Source organism: Macaca mulatta, chromosome 8 (genome assembly GCF_049350105.2).
Source record: "Macaca mulatta isolate MMU2019108-1 chromosome 8, T2T-MMU8v2.0, whole genome shotgun sequence".
Taxonomy (NCBI): domain Eukaryota; kingdom Metazoa; phylum Chordata; class Mammalia; order Primates; family Cercopithecidae; genus Macaca; species Macaca mulatta.
In genome coordinates, this window is record NC_133413.1 from 104,643,853 (window position 1) to 104,662,040 (window position 18,188).

At 44.7% G+C, this 18,188-nt stretch overlaps 1 protein-coding gene across 8 annotated transcripts; it reads right to left on the reverse strand.

The window, feature by feature from the left end:
* Window positions 1–2,532: 2,532 nt before the first annotated feature.
* Window positions 2,533–15,933, reverse strand: GEM (GTP binding protein overexpressed in skeletal muscle). Of its 8 annotated transcripts, none has more exons than XM_001087849.5 (5): window positions 15,724–15,933; window positions 13,687–14,023; window positions 6,644–6,720; window positions 5,310–5,514; window positions 2,533–3,867 (listed from the first exon to the last, which is right to left on the reverse strand). In XM_001087849.5, exons 2-5 carry the CDS (start codon window positions 14,012–14,014, stop codon window positions 3,590–3,592), a joined length of 888 nt encoding a protein of 295 aa, XP_001087849.1. In that variant the 5' UTR covers window positions 14,015–14,023; window positions 15,724–15,933; the 3' UTR covers window positions 2,533–3,589. The 8 variants fall into 8 exon arrangements, with proteins under 8 accessions (XP_001087849.1, XP_015001182.1, XP_077799989.1 ...); XM_015145696.3 differs by having other exon boundaries at window positions 13,624–14,023; window positions 15,724–15,876; XM_077943863.1 differs by having other exon boundaries at window positions 15,635–15,848.
* Window positions 15,934–18,188: the final 2,255 nt, after the last annotated feature.

Here is an 18,188-nt window from a genome sequence, read left to right on the forward strand (position 1 = left end):
CACCTTTCCCCAGTGCTCCCACTTTCTCCAACTGGAATTTTTTTAATGGCCTAATTTTCTTTTCCACATCTAACTCAATCATCTTAACAATTTTTTTCATCATTTGGATTTTATCTAATGGATAAAAATCAAGTCCCTTCCTGGTATAATTCTCTCACAATTTCTTTATTTTCTTCCTATCACCAGTGCTACCTCCTTTGGCTTTTCAGGACAAATTTATTACTCTTGAGATCTCTCAGGATGAGGATAACATCTTAGCCATCATTATATTCCTAGCAGCTATTAGCACCTGGGTGTCCACTAATATTTGAAGACTGCACGAGTGTGTGAAGGTGTGGACGCTGCACTAAAGCAGGCAGAGTCAGAGCTGTCCCTGAGATGATGACTTAACTTTTGCAGGTCTCACATAATCCTTACCACAACCCTATGAGGTGGGCATTCTTCCCATGTTACAGATGGGAAAACTGAGGCTGTGAGATAGTAAAGAACTTGACTCTTGGCCACACATCCAGTAAGTGATGAAACCAGATTGAAACCCAGGTTTCTCTGACCCCGGAGCTAAAACTCTTAACCAAAAATCCTCTCAGATTGGATTGCAGTCGGCAATATCCTGCCCTGCTTCAAGCCAAAGGAATGTGGTCACGACAACCTTGAACACACCATTAAACCTGGGAGCCTTGGCATCTATTGGCCATTTGGTTGGGAAGGTCTAAAAGAAGTGATGAGGAAACTTGAGATTGAGAGAAGAGAAAAGTAGTGTAAAGAATATATATGCATTGCATGTGTGTGTGTGTGTGTGTGTGTGTGTATTCTGTGTATACGATGATACATGGGGATGAAACAGGCTGTGTTTATAGGAAAGTTTTGGAGATAAGAATATACAAATGACCAGGAGTCACAGGTGGACCTCAGTCCTAGCTCAGACACTTAGCATCTGAACAAACTTGGACCAGTCATTTATCCACCTGAATTAGTTTGCTGTGAGATGGACTGTTGACCTCACAAAGGCATTGGAAGGATCTATGAAGTTCCAGAAGAAAGTTTGTAGAATCCCAGTATATGCAGTGCACTGCACTGATGAGTAGAAGAGTAAGGAGGAACAGAGTGGTGGTCCCTGATTTGAAGGAGTTTCCATTCAAATTAGGGGAAACAGACGTGTAAAACTAACTCTAAATGATACAGAATGGAAAATGTGCAACCATGGAAAGGAACATCTCTTGAGCTCTTTACTGTATGGTGGGTTAAAAGATGTTAATCTCACAATAGACTTACAAAGTGGGTATTATTAGCAATCCCATTTTGCAGATGAGAAAACTGATAGCTAGAAACCTTTAACCTTTACTCCAAAAGCCACGATACTAAATTCCACAGCCAAAATTCACCCCACATCTATGTAACCTGAATCTTTACTTGTATCATCCATCTCCCCATGCTATTGCCTTGAGCAATTTTAAGATGCAAAGCACATTGAGATGGGAACCTTTGTGCTCAACTTGGAAAAAGGAGGAGAAAGGGCAACAAAAACAGAGCAGAGACCCCCTTTAAAACTGTGTCACTTTAAGGCCAGGCGTGATGGCTTATGGCTGTAATCCCAGCACTTTGGGAGGCCAAGGCAGGCAGATCACCTGAGGTCAAGAGTTTGAGACCAGTCTGGTCAATATGCTGAAACCCTGTCTCTACTAAAAATACAAAAATTAGCCTGGCATGGTGGTGCACGCTGTAGTCCCAGCTACTTGGGGGGCTATGGCAGGAGAATCGCTTGAACCCAGAAGGCGGAGGTTGCAGTGAGCCAAGATCACGCCACTGCACTTCAGCCTGGGTGACAGAGCAAGACTCCATCTCAAAAAAAACAACTGTGTCACTTTAGGGAATGTCTGAAGTCCCATGATTGTCACCATCATTGTGTGTCTGACTACAAACTCAGAAAGCTAGGGAGAAGAGAGTGAAATAGGGTACATATAGGGCCAGAGAAGATGTGAAGGCAGAACACCAGGAAGTTCCATTCCAGCAAAAGGGCTGCATACAGCCACTGGATAGATGCCAAGTGATTAATGTCAAGCCGTATTAATGTCAGAAAGGAGAATCTGATGAAAGCTTTGCCTGGCTAGATCTCGGGTTGGAAATCACTAGTTTCCTTTATTTTATTTCCCCCTAATCCTTTATAACTTCCTCTAATGCCTTAGTCAAGCTTAAGACCATGAGCCTCCAGGGAGCAAAGCGAGGCCCATCTGTTCAGTCAGGCATTTGCCAGACCAAAAATGTCAATCTAGCTTTTCCTGTAACAGCATTGAGATGACCCCAAATACTTCCCAACGGTATCAGCCAAAAATAACTTTGCATTACCGTGAATCGTGATTCCAAAGCAGAGATGTCAGGGATACCCTTTAAAACGGATAATGACTGGGCTATTGCTGGTGAGAAAAAAGAAAGAAAACAACAGGCATATGTCTCTTTGGAATGTGCTTGCTCTAAAGGCTGTATAAAAATAATCCTAATCATCTTGCTTGGGGAGGAAAACCAATCAAGAATGCCTTTTTTCAAATATTTTCTTTTATTATAAGACATATAGGTAAAAACTTGCATATTTTGAAAAAGATAGAAAATGGTAATAAAATGGATATTTTTCTTATTAAGAAATATGTTCATAAATATGCTTTATCAAATGTTAAAATGGTTATTTTGCAAAATAATAATAAATAGAGCAGAGCTGTGACATACAAGGATCAACCAAAGTACTGGAAGTTTTTATGCTATATGTTTTATAAAAATTCAGACTTCTGATTATACATTAAAAATTGACATTTTGCACTACAGGGTATCAATAATTTTGATTTTAAAAATATTTTTATGATGACTCCATGAATTCAAAACTAATAAAACATAAAAGGTGGTTTGACTAAATAGAATCTGATTCAAGTAATTTTCCCCTAAATAAGAAATTGTAAGATATAATTTTTGAGCCTATAAGGGATACATGTATCAGTTCCCAATTCTACACATCTCGGTGGGCACTGAACAAAAATTGTTTGCCAAGCCTTTGTTTCCAGCAAGGTCCACATTATTTCTTTTCACAGTTTGATGGAACAATAATAGTCACGATTCTTATGAGCCTAGTCCTACAATTCTAGCTCCATCGATCTTAGATTCATAGAAAGTTTTCCCTCCTTTGAAGAAACTCATTAACAGCTTTCTTATATTTGTTTATGACCCATTGGCCTCAAAGTCACATATCAGAACACTGGGCAAAATTTTTAATGCAAAAATTTCTTGTTCTAGGCATTCTTTGTAAGCTTTACTTCTCTACTATCCAGAAGAGAAGAAACACATGTGAACACCAAACACGTCCTCTAACGAGTCTTGGGTGTTCAAATAGCAAGGTCAGGCTTTTCCTGGAAATAAATACTGACTTTTTACAAAAATCTTCCATTTCCCATGCATCATGTTGCCCACAAGGCTAATACGTCAGCTCCCTGCTACAATGGGGGAAACCACAACTAACAATACTGAAGTATCCAATCTAATATAGATTATTGGTCCCAATGGCCTTCAACAATGTCCATCGAAGGGACATCTGGGTGACTCTGGGTTCCTAGAGTACAGAGAGGTCATGGCAGGATTTGGACTTGAGCTTGAAGGCCATATTCTTGTTGTTTTTGGCCACGATCTTGCCCCAGAAGCGCCTGGCTTTCCTGGGCATGCTCTCCTTCCTTTTCTGATAGGCCAGTCGCCGCTCATTCTTCTCCTTGCTGTCCCGCCGGAGGCGCACCTGCCGCACAATGCCCTCAAACAGCTCCTTCACGTTGTGCTGGACAGCTGCGGAGGTCTCGATGAACTTGCAGTCAAACACCACTGCACAGGCTCTCCCTTCTGGGAAGGAAAGAAAGAGGTGAGAGGGGCTGCAGAGCACAGTCCCGCACAGCACACAGTCAAGCTGGATGGTTCTTCGAGGTAACACTAAGTCAGCTGTATATGCAGTGGATAGAGGATGCTGCTGCAGCACGGGCCCTCCCAGGGCATGAATAGAAAATGTCTCACTGGAGGATCCTTGGAAGTAAGGGAGACAGGCTTTAGACCTGGCCCACCATATATTTCACTGTCCGAAGGTCCATTTCATCAAATACAGTGATATTTGTTATAACAGTAAAAGCCATATCCTTAGTTTACTGCAGACTTACAATGTGCCAAGACCAAGGCTAAGTTGTTTATAAACGCTGTTTTCAATGTCCACAACAATCTTGGAAAATACATTATTATCCCTGTCGAATACATGAAGAAACTGAGGGGAGTCTCCTCTGCAGGTGAAGTTCACACAGCCTGTAAGTGGCAGTGAATCCAGGTCTGCTCAGTTCTCAAGCCCACACTCAACTCTTTCTCCTGACCCAGTTTCCAGAATTGGGAATAAGAATTCTACTACTTAGCTTTCCTCTCTTTAAAAGAAAATAAAAATAAAAATGAAAATAAAGCAATAATGAGATATCTTGGGAAAAAATTGAGAATTGTACAAATGTGTAATACAGTTAAATTATACAAGCTTTTCTGTGACAGTCTCAATTGCAAGTATCTCATTGTGTTCAATGACTACGCATCAAGTTTTGGTTTGGAAAAAAAATGATTACTGTAGACAGTTGTGTCCTAGTAGGAAGACATTCCCAAACTAGCATGTACATTGTCTTTATCAGGTGTCTTTCCTCCTCAGCAGGGCCTGGCAATGCAGTATTTTAGTTTTATAATTATATAAGGGATCAAATCTGAATTAGGCCAGTAAAATCTCAAGGGTTGTAAAAGCACTTGGGTGCCCACTCAGAAGACAGAGATTTTCCCTGAACTAAGCACGAAGAAGAATATGTGACCCCATCAGACTGATGCCTTAAATGAAATTTCAGAAGCCAGGGATGGGGAGTAAGAGAGTAGGACAGTGTTTCTAGGGCTTACAGGAACCAGAGTCAGCCAGAGTAGAATTCTTTTTCCTCAATGAAACTCTTTCTCATGGTTCCCCTAAATCAGAGTTCCCTATCCTTCTTGCATGAAGATGCTACTTTCCTTTCCCTGTACTCTTGGGAATTCCAGGAAACTCCTTAAAAGCGGGAAGATTAGCATCCTGCAGGTAGACCAGATGGACAAAGGAGAGTAACTAGTGTGGAGGAGACTGACTGGGACTGTAGGAGTCTGAGAAACACACCTGAAATTTCACATAGCATCTTTATGAGTTCCTAGATCCAGCCTCGTGGAAGGAGGGAAGAACCTGTGTCTGAAGGAAAATGCATGTGATCCAGTGACTGTTTCTGCAGTATTGGCTCTGCTCCTCTTACCTGATACAGACACTTCCCGGCACCGCACTAAGTCACTTTTGTTGCCAACCAAAATTATGGGAATGTCCTCTGTCTGCCGAGCCCTGCGAAGCTGAATTCGTAGCTCAGATGCCTTCTCGAAGCTCGCTCGGTCTGTGATTGAGTAGACAATCAGGTATGCGTCCCCGACCTGCATGCAGTGGTCGTGGAGCCATTCATTTTCCCCCTAATGAAACAATAAGATCTTCCGTGAGTTCAGTTACATCAGGGAATGAAGCGTCAGTTTGCAAAAAAAAACACTATGTGTGTCCTAAAGTACCCTTGCTGACAGGAGGAAGGAAGAAAATCGCTTCCGACTCCCCAAAAGTATTGGTCTTCCATGCCTATAAGATGTCTGGTGGCTGTAAAAATTGCTAGCCTGTCCACTATTTATGCCAAAAAGTTTTTACTTTTCAATATCTTCTACAGCTTGATTTGATAAATTACACAACTACTCTGCCAAACAGCATTTCCAGCTTCTATTTAATCTACCATAATGAGCATTTTCTGACTTCCCAAAAACTCCCTTTTGCCTTTTCCAAGTGATGAGATTAAGAACAGTTTTGTGGGACTAGGAGGGTTTTCAATAAACAGAAGTTTAGCACATAGGTTCTGAAGTTTTTTTTTGTTTGTTTGTTTGTTTTTTTGAGACGGAGTCTTGCTCTGTCGCCCAGGCTGGAGTGCAGTGGCCGGATCTCAGCTCACTGCAAGCTCTGCCTCCCGGGTTTACCAAATTCTCCTGCCTCAGCCTCCCGAGTAGCTGGGACTACAGGCGCCCGCCACCTCGCCCGGCTAGTTTTTCTTGTATTTTTTCGTAGAGACGGGGTTTCGCCGTGTTCACCAGGATGGTCTCTATCTCCTGACCTCGTGATCCGCCCGTCTCGGCCTCCCAAAGTGCTGGGATTACAGGCTTGAGCCACTGCGCCCAGCCAGGTTCTGAAGTTTTTTAAATCTTTAAAAAGCCAATGTTGAAGACTAGTATTGAGAATCTCAATATCTTCATATAAAATGGATTTATGTTATTTAAAGTAACTGTCCATGCCTGTTTGTATTTTCCCTAAAACAAACAAACTTTTTGGGTGTGTTTTTTAATAGAAGTAAAGGCAAGTCACTACAACTTGCTTGTTATTCAGAACTCATTTGTTAATGACCTGTTCCTTAGAACAGTCTCATCCTTCAGAAGTATGCTTTTAATCAAGAAAATGAGCCCACCTCATCTGGAACACCCACTATATAGGACAAGGTCACCCTCGCACCAAACAGTTTGTTGGAAGGAAAGCCCTGAAGGAATTTGGAGAGCTACAGGCTCTGCATACCTTATTTTCCCACATATCCAGGAGTATAATCGTTGCACTTTCCCCATCAACCATCAGGGTTCGTTCATATGTATCTTCTAGAAAAGAAAGAACAAAGATATTGGAGTCAGGCGAATATGCAACACTTCTCCATAAGAGGGTCAGGTAGAAAATTATGCTAGAACATAAACTTACTAAATATGCAATTAATTATGTAAGTATACAAATATTTTCAAAGGCAAATTACTATATTTTGTCACCTTCAACAACATTCTACATATAATTCCTCCAGTCCTTATCCAGCAGAACGTCTCTCTCGAACACGTATCACTAAACCACATGGAGTAAAAGACATTTGTTTGCATCATTCCTGGACCTTTTGTATGGGAAAATCATTTATGAGGATAAACTTACTTAAGAGCTTTTGACTCAGATTCAATGGTTAATGCCATGGGGAAACGTTAACCACCCAGTGAAACTGTAAGCTGCATTTTCCTGAGTCCATTGTACCTTTCAGTGGGTAGTTACTGAACACTCACTAGCAATTTCAGGAGCTCTGAGCTCAGAGACATTGCTCCTCTTTGGACAAGTGCAAGAAAGAATCTTGAGACTCTCCCTGTTTTGGCTGTAGTTTTCTTCCTTTTCTTAAAAAAAAATGCTGTTCCCTAGGGCTTGTTTTCCCATCTTGAGTATAACAGAAATGCAGCCTCCAGCTCTACGTGGTAATGGAAACTTTCCTCCCTGCACTTGAGCCCAGATCGTGTGTAGGTGAAGGGCAAACACAGTACAGCGCAATGGGCCAAAACAGTTCCAGCCTGGAAAATCCAGGGAGCAGGCATAGAAAGGGGCACAGTGGGATTTCTGCAAGTGGGATTTCACTCATCCCAATACCATTGAGCCCATCCCCACTCTATTTTCACAATGAGGTTTCCTGTTTTGAATTTCATCTTTTGAAAATTATGACTTTCATAATGATTTATCACTTTTCTTCTGGTTCTTTTTGTCTAGAATTTTTTCCCTCAAATATCCACAAGGCCTGTTCCCTTACCTCCCTCTGGGAGAGGTGCTTCCTGGCCATCCATTTAAAATTGCAACACTTCTCTCCCACAGTATTCCTTCCCTGTTTTATATTTCTCCATCTCACCTATTGCCACCTAACATACAACACATTTAACTTACTCATTCTATTATTTTCTGTCCCTCCTGCCCCTCCTCGTACTGTTAGGGCAGACATTTGCATTTGTGCCGTTTACTGTGTCCCCCAGCACATTGGTACATTGCTGGTGCACAATAAAGTCTGTGCAGTGAACGAATGATAAATATAGCATTGTGGCTGCAAAAACAAGCAAACCTGAATTGGAATCCAGGTGCCATCACTTATGAACTCTGGGGGTCTGCGCCACTTAGGCTCTCTGAGCCTCAGTTTTCCTCATCTGTGCAGTGGGATTGATAATAGTACTCACACCTTAGGGCTATGTGACAATTACCTATATTAAGTCTGGGCACAAAGTAGAAACTCAATCAGTGTTAGCCATTATCACTTCTTCAGGTGAAGGAAGCTGGTTCTTACCATACTCAGCACTTCCTCACTACAGATAAATCCTAGCTTAAGAGAGCTACATTGGAACCAGGGCACTTCTTGTTTTACAATAACGAGGGGTTTATGAAAAACACTGCTCCTGGTTTAATGCTTCATCATCTAAGAACTGGAATCAGGAGAGGTTTCCCTTCCTTACGGAAGGAAAACTTGGACAAATAAGAACAGAGTTAACCAGGGATGTCCCTGTCTTTCTGTGAGTTTCCCCACCTCCCACAGCGTCATTCTTCTAATCAGTAAGTGTTTGCCCCTGGGGAATTAAAACTCTGTCATGCCTATCATGTGCCTTCTCACAATATGCAGAAGGAACGAGATCACAGTGGGACTATTTGGATTATGGGGGGTAGAGCCTCACAACCTCAACATGCAAATTAGACAATGCAATGGAGACCATCAGAGCCTGGGCAGCACAGAGCGGGGATGGCCTGACCGCTGCTTCCCTTCCCACCACAGGGTTCTTAGCTTTTCTCTAAAACCCCTCCCTGCACTCAGACAACTCCTTCAATGATGGAGGAACTTTCCCAGCTCACCACTCAGGTACAGGGAACTTGCTTGAGTGCCCAGTCATTCAAATAGAAACATACCGTGTTCCAATTGCTGATGGGAAAAGAAAAACCCAACTTTCTCCTGGCTTAAGAGATATCAGAACAAGTCTAGAGAAAAAGTGGACTAAGGATCACAGCCATGAAAGTAGAAACACGATGCTTTGCCATTCTAGAAGCTTCCTGAGAGCCTCTAGTTTCCTGGCAAGCTCTGATCTTACCTTTGCCTGAAAATTACTGTGTTGGAGGCCTGGGAGGCTAAAACAATCCATCTCCTCCCTACTCAGCACGTGTGCTCTCCTTTTGATCCCCCACCCCAGTACATGAGTTTAGATACGGCCTCTGGCTATGTGCGCCAGGACCCTTCCAGCACACATGGCATCCCAACTGAAGGCTCTCCCCTATCCAGGTGCAAGCCTGGGAGTAACCAGAGCTCCAGGTTTCTCTTCATCTAAGTTGCTCAGCTCATCTTTTATCCTTTTCAAGTGCTAATCAGGTGAGAAGGGAAGGAAAGGAATACCAGACTCTTGGAGAGCTCTTTGAAATTTGCTTCCCGTAAAGGTGTGGAGAAAGGTTTGGATACTGATTAGCCTCTGTGAAGCTTTTCAGTAATCTGGGTCTGGGGACACCCCCACTTCTCCAGTACACTGGAAGAAAGCTGGGGTGTCTGTCCACTCTCTATGTAGCAAGAGAACTCATGCTGATGGGGACGGACAGAGGTTCTACAAAGGGTGATGGTGGTCAGTAGCCACTTTCTCTAAACCAGTGTGTCTTTCCTCATTTGATCCCCCTGACAGACTCTCTCCTTAACCAAACTTTAGTCAGACTCCTCTGAATCCTCTTCTCTACCGGGCCTCCACCCTGGGCTTCCATTTCCATCCTGGCAGAATCCAGCTTTAGCAAGAATCCTGCTAAGTCAGTTTAGTGAGAATCCCCCACCTTCAATATCTGATCAAATTCCTCACCCACCACCTCTGATGTCTAAGTCCTTGGCCTGACTTCAGCAAGAATCCCCCCTAACCTTGACGTCTCCTCTTAGTAATTTTCCATCCTCTGCCCCCTCCCACCTGCTCCTTGGCCAAGTGCCCAGTTGTTTTTCTTGTATTTGGAGTTGAGCCCCATCTCTCCCCGCTATTGGGATGCCTATTGCAATGGTCCTGAATAAGGTCTTCCTTACCATGTTAATAATTTTTTTGTTAGCACCTCTTGTGCTTGGAGGTGAGGCCCCTTCTGCCCGAGACTGGCTCTAGTGCTGTGTGTGGAACCCGCCCAAGTGTTCTCTCACTGCCAGAACCGACTCCTGCAGCACCTCTAAAGTTCCGAGACTCCAGCATCCCTCTCCCTGAAAACTTTCAACTGCTTCCAGCTTTCATAGCTCAGGGGATCCCAAGGAACCTCGGAATAAATGCCTGCTCTACAAATACTGTCTTCTCCTTTACTGGCCCAGTCCCCTCTGCACAGCTCCAAGGGCCCCAGCCAACAGTGACCAAAGTGGACAGGGGCCACAAGCAAGGAAACCGCCACTTTTGAAAGATAAGCACATCAAAAGGAAATGGTAGATTCAGAATCAGCTCTAACTAATGCTCATTTTGTACTTATTATGTGTCAGGCACCATGTTCCACGCTCAACATGTTATCTCCTTTAATCCTCGTAACACCCTATGAAGGAGGTATTACCCCAATTACACTAATGAGGCAGCTTGAGGAGGCTAAGTGGCTTCTCCAAGAGCACCCAGCTAAGTCAGTGTCACAGCTGTGTCTAAACCCATTCATCAAACCCCAAGCCCAATAAGACTTCCATACTTTGCTGTATATATGTGGTGTGCCTTCCCACCTAGCTCAGGGCTTCCAAATCCTACTTGTTCCTAGGATTCAGCTCAGAGACCATCTTTTCCATGAACCTTATTTTATTTTATTTTATTTATTTTATTGAGATAGAGTTTCACTTTTGTTGCCCAGGCTGGAATGCAATGGCAAGATCTCAGCTTACTGCAACCTCCACCTCCTGGGTTTAAGCGACTCGCCTGTCTCAGCCTCCTGAGTAGCTGGGATTACAGGCACCTGCGGATTACAGGCACCTGCCACCATGCCCGGCTAATTTTTTGTATTTTTAGTAGAGATGGGGTTTTACCATGTTGGCCAGGCTGGTCTTGAACTCCTGACCTCAGGTGATCCACCTGCCTCAGCCTCCCAAAGTGTTGGGATTACAGGTGTGAGCCACCGTGCCCGGCCAACCACGAAGCTCTTAAATCCAGTCAGAGGTAATGTTTTCACCTCTGAATTCCCACAGCACTCTCCTTACACCGCTTTCAAGACACCACATCCTATCTCAATTTCTACTTGGTGTATACATTATGCTCCATTGCATACTGTGAGCATCTCCGCAGAAGAAGCCCCATGACTATGACTCTTCGCATGTCCCCGGAGTGCCTCGCCAAGCTCTCTGCTATACATTCAGTAACTTCTTAGGAATGAATGAATGAATGGTATTCAGTGTGTACAGAGAGTCATAAGATTACTGCAGTATAATTATAACAATATCCATCTTTATTAGGAGAAATAATTATGAGAATATTATGTCGATTTTTTCTTATAGTAGATGCTGATTTAAAAAAAAAAAATGTAGGGGTGTGCCTTAGAAAACCTTCCTCTTGGGAAGCAAAGCCAACTAGTGATTCCAGCAGGTCCTACAGATTCTCTGTGTAAGAAGCTAGGGAAAGGATTCCCTTTCTCTCTTGTGATTGAACCCAAATCCTGTGTCTTTTCATGGTGCCCTGAAGCCCCAGGATCAGCCATGTGCCTGATGCCCAATCTGCTGTCATATTGGGCATCTCTGTCTCTCTCAACAAAGAAGTTCCCAAAATATCTGGGAAGCCTACCTTTCCAAATTCCAGGTATGAGTCAGTCTTCTTAACATTTTATGCCTATGGGAATAGTACCCTCTGGATACATACCACTCCATTCTAATGGACAAACATTTTTTTAAAGTCTACTATCCACTAACTTTTTTCAATTCTTCCCCTTAAAAACAAACCAAAAAAAACCTCCCAGTCGATCTCTTCCTTATGTCAATGCCCAAAGCACTGTATTGTTACTGCTTCAAGTATTAGTTAATGTGATCCTGCTCTGCAACATAGCCACTGACACTTAGCTCATTAAGGAGCATGGTATACCTCATCCATCACCATGTACCCCAGAGCTTAGGACAGAGCCAGCTGCGTGGCTGATGCCCAGTGCGCTGTCATACTTAGTATTTGGAAGCTAAATCCTGGGGCTGCAGGGGGCCATGAAAAGACACAGGATTTGGGTTCAGTCACAACTAGATTTGAATCCTGGTCATGCCATGTACTAGTTTTTTCACCCTGGGAAAGTCACTTGACTTTGTAAGCCTCCATTTCTTCACCCATAAAATAGGTATATTAATGCCAGATTGATTCAAGTATTATCAAAAACATGTGTGGGAAGTACTTAACACAGTGCCTGGCACATAGCAAGTTCCCCAGAAATGGTAAAATGAACGGAACTAAGATTATAAAATCCCAAATTCTAAATCTACCTTCCTTATTGGGTGATTCTGGATAAAGCTCTTGGTCCCCCTGAGACTTAGTTTGCTCATGAATACAAGAACTTTGTGAAGACCAAAATAAACATGAGCAGATATAAGGCACCTAACAAAGTGCCTCTCCCATTGCAAACATTCACTCTAAATGTCAGTCCCTTCCTCCCATTTCTCTTTCCTAGCAAGTCACCTGGCAGCCTTTACAAAGAAGGAGGGAATCAATTGTATAACACTGGCCCTATTTCTCCCTTTACTCTTGTGAGATTCCAGGAGCCAGGAGAGAAATCAATGTTACATCAATGAGTCATCATTTATAGCCCACTTCCTGAGCTGCCTCATGAAGCAGTGAACTCCTTGACACTGAGACAGTCAAGAAGAATAAAACCTCCAGATGAGATGGGCTGTGGGTAGTGAGGAATAGTATTAATATGCATCAATGCAGGGGAGAACTGAGTCATCGCTGAGACACCTCCCTACTCTGTGATTCAGTTGTGAGTCGCGACAGAACACAGAACATGTGACTTGGGGAAACACTGAGCAGTGCTTCCTTTATTTCTGTAGCGGTGAATAGGGACACGTAACTACCCTGGTCGCATACGCTCAGACTGAAGCCGTGGCTGAAAGACACTTTATGGACGGCATTGGCTATCAGGATCTTCATATTACTTAGCAGAACATAGGGCTGTACTTTACCCCTAGCTGAAGAATACATGCATTTTGAGATAATGTCACCTCAAAACAGTTTTGGAAATAGGCCAGGTTCCAATCAATAAATAGATGAAATAAAATTGTACAGGGAAAATTGTCTTGAAAAGCTGTCAGACTCTATACAAAGTATCATTGTTATACTTCACATTTTAAAAAATTATTATACTATTTCAAATACAGATTTTGAACTATTTTACACCCACAAAAGTTTCTAATATTGGTAGAAGCAAACTGATCAAGCCATCCTAACAGCTTTTCCAACTGGCTTGTTTTAGGTATAACCATGGAAAAAGGCTGTGCCTATACTGAATTCCGGGAAGAATGTTCAAGTCAGAGTCAGCAGAAGTCAGAGGTGGGGCGCTGACCCTCTGGCTATGACCAATCTAATCAGCCTTCCCCCACCCATTTAGAATTGAAATCTGAAAAATTCCCTTTCTGGCCCAGGTTCAATAGATTTTGGTCCTGTCTACAAGCTTTTTCATTTTATTGCCCTGAGAGCCTGTGCTTGGGCTTTTCTGGAGACTCAGCTCCCCCATCAATTGTCCAAAATGCATAAACCTTAGCTCCCAACTCTGCAGGTAAATAAGCCACCCACCTTCGCTCTTTCTTCCTGGGCCACGCCTGATGGAAAGAAGCCCACTGGGGCTGGGACACCTACCTCCCAGCACCTCGCAGTCGCTGTCCATGCTGTCATGCACACCTGCAAAGATGTTGGCCAGAGTGGACTTGCCCACCCCCTGCTCCCCTATGAGCACCACTCGGTAGTAGGTGTTCCCTGACTCAGAGGAGATGACTGAGTCTGTGGAGTCAGAGGACCAGCTTCGGCGGCAGTGGTCCTCAGGGGCAGCAGAATGGCGGTTTCGGTGGCTATACTGGTGGGGCTCTTTCTGGACCATCAGATGCCTGCCATCGGCTGGGATGCTCCAGCGCTGCTGCTGCGGCTGCATGCCCACAGTGCCCTGGCGCATGGTGACATTCAGAGTCATCGTTGGGTCCTGGGGAGCAAAGCAGCCAAGATGGCAGCATTAGTAAGCATGAGTGAGAGCTCTGCTCAAATACATGGTCAGTCATCAGTAATATTATATTAGATGAGATGAGAAGCAAGTATCCCTAACATAAAAAACACCAATTAAACAGTCTCCAAAGCCCAACAAGACAGGCTTTCAACTGGACACACACACACACACACACACACACACACACACACACACACACACACTGCTCACACTGTCAGTAACCAGCTCCTCAGGCAGACTGTCATTTGCATGGAAAAAATAATACTGTTAACATCAACCACTGCCCATGGGCTTACCCCTTCCTCAAAGCAGACCTGGATCAAAGAAGAGCTGCACTCGGAGCTGGCACAAAGGCAGCTGGAAAGAACCAGCAGCCTCCAGAGATGACTTAAAAAGCAACAAGTTAATGTTGCTGGGGACCAACTGGTCAGGTTAGCTGCTCTTGTCTAAACTTGGCTCTTAATTGCACCAGTGTCCAGCAGGTTTTGTGCCTCAGTGGGAAACACGTGGCAATGACATCACCCCCACCCCTCCCCACCGCAACCCTGGCTGGACTGGACAGGCACTTATTGGAACTTCCATGTTTAGTAAAGTTGCTTTGATGCTCTCCAGCTGCCTGGAGAGCATCCACCTGCCATTATTGGGGGTAGAGGGGAAATTTTCTGCTTAAAGTTTATGCCTCAGCTGTGCCCTCTTATCCACAGATGCCACTTTTAAAGCATCTCAGCTCCAAACCTAGACACCCTGGCAGAGAAATGATCTGCTCATGTTCAGACCTAGCAAATTTGCACAGAAAGTGCCTCATTCTTAACAAACCACGTCCATTCTCAAGAGTTCTTTAATTCAACTCAGATTCCTTTCTTGAGACAGAGTCTTGCTCTGTCACCCAGGCTGGAGTGTAGTGGCAGGATCACAGCTCACTGTAGCCTCCAACTCCACTTCAGCCTCCCAAGGAGCTGGGACTACAGACCTGCACCACCACGCCCACTAGTTTTTTTATTTTTATTTTTATTTTTTGGTAGAGACGGTGGTCTCACAATGTTGCCCAGGCTGGTCTCCAACTCCTGGGGTCAAGTGATCCTCCTGCCTCGGCTTCCCAAAGTGCTGAGACCACAGGCCTGAGCCACCATTCTCAGCCCCCCTTCTTGAAGCAAATCAGAAGGCTGAAGACTACCCTAAATGATATTCAACAACTTCGCTACAACTTTCCCTTTGCAGACTGCCTCCCCTAGCCGGAAGGTCTGTTTTTCGGGCTACTGGCGACGAAGTGTAAGTAGGCACATTGCAATCAGCAAGATGCACAAACAGTGCTTTCCCACCCTCACCCCCACACTCCATACCCCAACACCTCGCCACTAACCAGGACCACCAGCTGGTTTTTTAGTCTCAAAAGCAGCACCTCAGTTGGCAGACTTACATTCAAACAACAAATACATAAAGCATCATTAAGGGCTGCCCTCTCTGACCACTCGATCTGTAGGAGGAGGTGACTGTCCTACCGAATTGAACTAAGGAACCTGCTGATGAGAAGCGACATCCTTTGCACTTGAAGCTCTGACCCCCACCAGAAAATCCCAGCACAGAACGCACGTTTCAGGGGTTCTTTTCTCAACTTCGAAAGTTCTGCGGGCTGGGAAACTCCCACTCTCTCCCTTCTCCGTCCCGGGCCGCCCCCTTACTTGGCTCGGCCGGATCGGCGTCGGGGCGTCAGCGTATCGCGTGGGTCTGCGCTGGGATACCCGGGCCAAGGAGCGGGTAGTGCTGCGCTGTGCCCGCCGTCCGTGCCCGCCGCCTACAGCCGCCGCGGCCGGGCGGTTTATAACTAGCCCAGCCGACCCGCCGCGGGGCTTTTCCGTGACGTCAGCGCCCCCGCCGGGAGGGGGCGGCTCTGCAGCAAACTCGGAGTTGCAGCCACTTGGCTAAATCGGTTACTCGCAGTCACATGACCCCTTCTCTCTCCATTTAAAAAATAATGACAGTTCAATCCTGGGCCTCCTTTATTTTGTTTTATTTTCTTTTTTACCAGGTGAACACAGGAAAATGGAAAAATACTCTAAGTGCCACTTAATCGTCCTTCCCAGCAAAACACTTGCAAGCTAGCGGGATAAAGGATGGAGGGAGAAGCAGGTTTGAGTTGAGAGCTCAGCTTTGCCAAGAAAACAGGGATCAACCTGGAATGCGCAGAGACTTTAGCCTCCAGGATGAGACTGCAGCCACCTTGAATGGCCAAGGCTTGTTTTAACCGCATCTTCTGCAAGGAAGACAGCCTCTGTCACCTTCTCTCTGGATAGGGGGAAGCAGATGGAGCCCCACAAAGCTTTGTTTCCCTTCTCTGGCAAGGACCCAGAGAGAAGGGGCCAGAAAGAGGTGAGGAAAGAGGACAAGACCTTGAAAAGGGCAGTTTGGGAAAACAATTTAATTGAGGATCCAAGCAGATTGTGCTAAATGTTGTTGGCCCTGCTGCTCTGGGCCAGAATGCTGAGGCTCCTCAATCAGGGAATTTAATCAGCATCTCAATCACCAGCATCTCTGTACCAGGCTCCCTGGCAAGGCTACACCTTGGGCATGAGCCAATACAGCCTGGCCATGGGGAGGAGCACTGAGCCCACGGCCCCTATGAGAGACTCCTGTGAACAAAGGGCACAGGATAATAACTACTACTACCATTTACTATGTACCTCTGAGGACCTCTGCTTAGTAGGTACTGTTAGGCCTCCTGGGACCTTAATCCTTACTACACTCCTGCAAGGTGACTCAATTGCTACCCTCATTGTATGGAGGAGGAAGATGACATAGGGCCAGACAACTTGCCCAAGGTCATACTGCTGGTATAAGTGGCAGGGTCAGGACTCAAAGCCTGGTTTGCCTGAGTCTCTGCACTGCACCACTAAGTGAAGGATTTCAATGACCTCTTTCCGGGGACATGGGTATTTCCCAGATGCTGTGTTTAGAGATGATGCTGGCCTCTCCAACATACTCGTCCGCTTTTTCAGCCAGCTTCATCTCTGGGTTGGCTGGTGGCTCCGGGAAGCAGCCAAAGGCACCAGCATCTATTGAAGCAGTGGACTCTGCTGTGATTAGAGTCGATTCACAGTTATCCTGCAGGCATTTATCTGCTTTGGAAATTAGCTACATGACCAGCTGCTGAGACCTGCTAGGTCCCAAGCTAGCAAAGGTGGAATACACAGAGTAATGAAAACTTAGAATTCCTTTAGTCTCAGGTTTGTGGCCCCAATCTCCTACTTATCTTATACATAAGAAACCTGAGACCTAGAGAGATGATGACCGCTTAGGACATGGCAGAGCTGGAACTACAACCTGGGGATCATAATTCTCTGGATGCCCTTTGCTTCTGTCAAGTTTTTCTTCTGGGTTTAGCTGACAGGGAGTGGCTACAGATGTGGGGAAAGGGAAAAAGGAGGAGATGGGGGTGAGGAGAGATCATCTCCAAGGGTATATCACTGACTCCATTCTAAAACACATGTAGTTGATGAATAATCTGCGTTTCAAAATGTTCCATGCTTTTTCCATACTGACACTCCTACTCTGTCAACTGGTCTCAACAGAAACATTATAGGAGTAAAAACTAAGAAGAAATCAATTTATAAGCATATGATATAGTTTCTTAGTTCTACTTGTGCCCATTGATAAGAACCTGATACTTCACACTCATAAGAACCTAATTCTGCCCAGGCGCGGTGGCTCATGCCTGTTATCCCAGCGCTTCGGGAGGCTGAGGAGGGTGGATCACGAGGTCAGGAGTTCGAGACCAGCCTGGCCAACATAGTGAAACCCTGTCTCTACTAAAAACACAAAAAAATAGCCGGGCGTGATGGCGGAAGCCTGTAATCCCAGATACCCAGGAGGTTGAGGCAGGAGAATCACTTGAACTTGGGAGGTGGAGGTTGCAGTGAGCCAAAATCATGCCATTGCACTCCAGCTTGGGCAACAGAGCAAGACTCCATTTCAAACAAAAAGCTAATTCTATGCCTAGGCAATATCTACTATGAAATATTTGTCATTGGTATATGTGAAACATACAAAAGAAAATGAACTCCAAGGACTGGGGAAGGGGAAGGGGGCACATAGCAATGTTGTGTTTGGATAATAGAACAATTTTTAAATTTCTTAAATTGTTTGTCTC

Bases quoted from the DNA above. Each gene is read 5' to 3' on its own strand.
- GEM (XM_015145696.3), bottom strand. From the start codon at position 14,014: ATGACTCTGAATGTCACCATGCGCCAGGGCACTGTGGGCATGCAGCCG. The intron at 5,515-6,643 runs GTATGCAGAGCC...TTGTTTCATTAG, and splicing joins TGGATATGTGGGAAAATAAG to GGGGAAAATGAATGGCTCCA. The intron at 3,868-5,309 runs GTAAGAGGAGCA...TTTCCTTCCCAG, and splicing joins CCGGGAAGTGTCTGTATCAG to AAGGGAGAGCCTGTGCAGTG.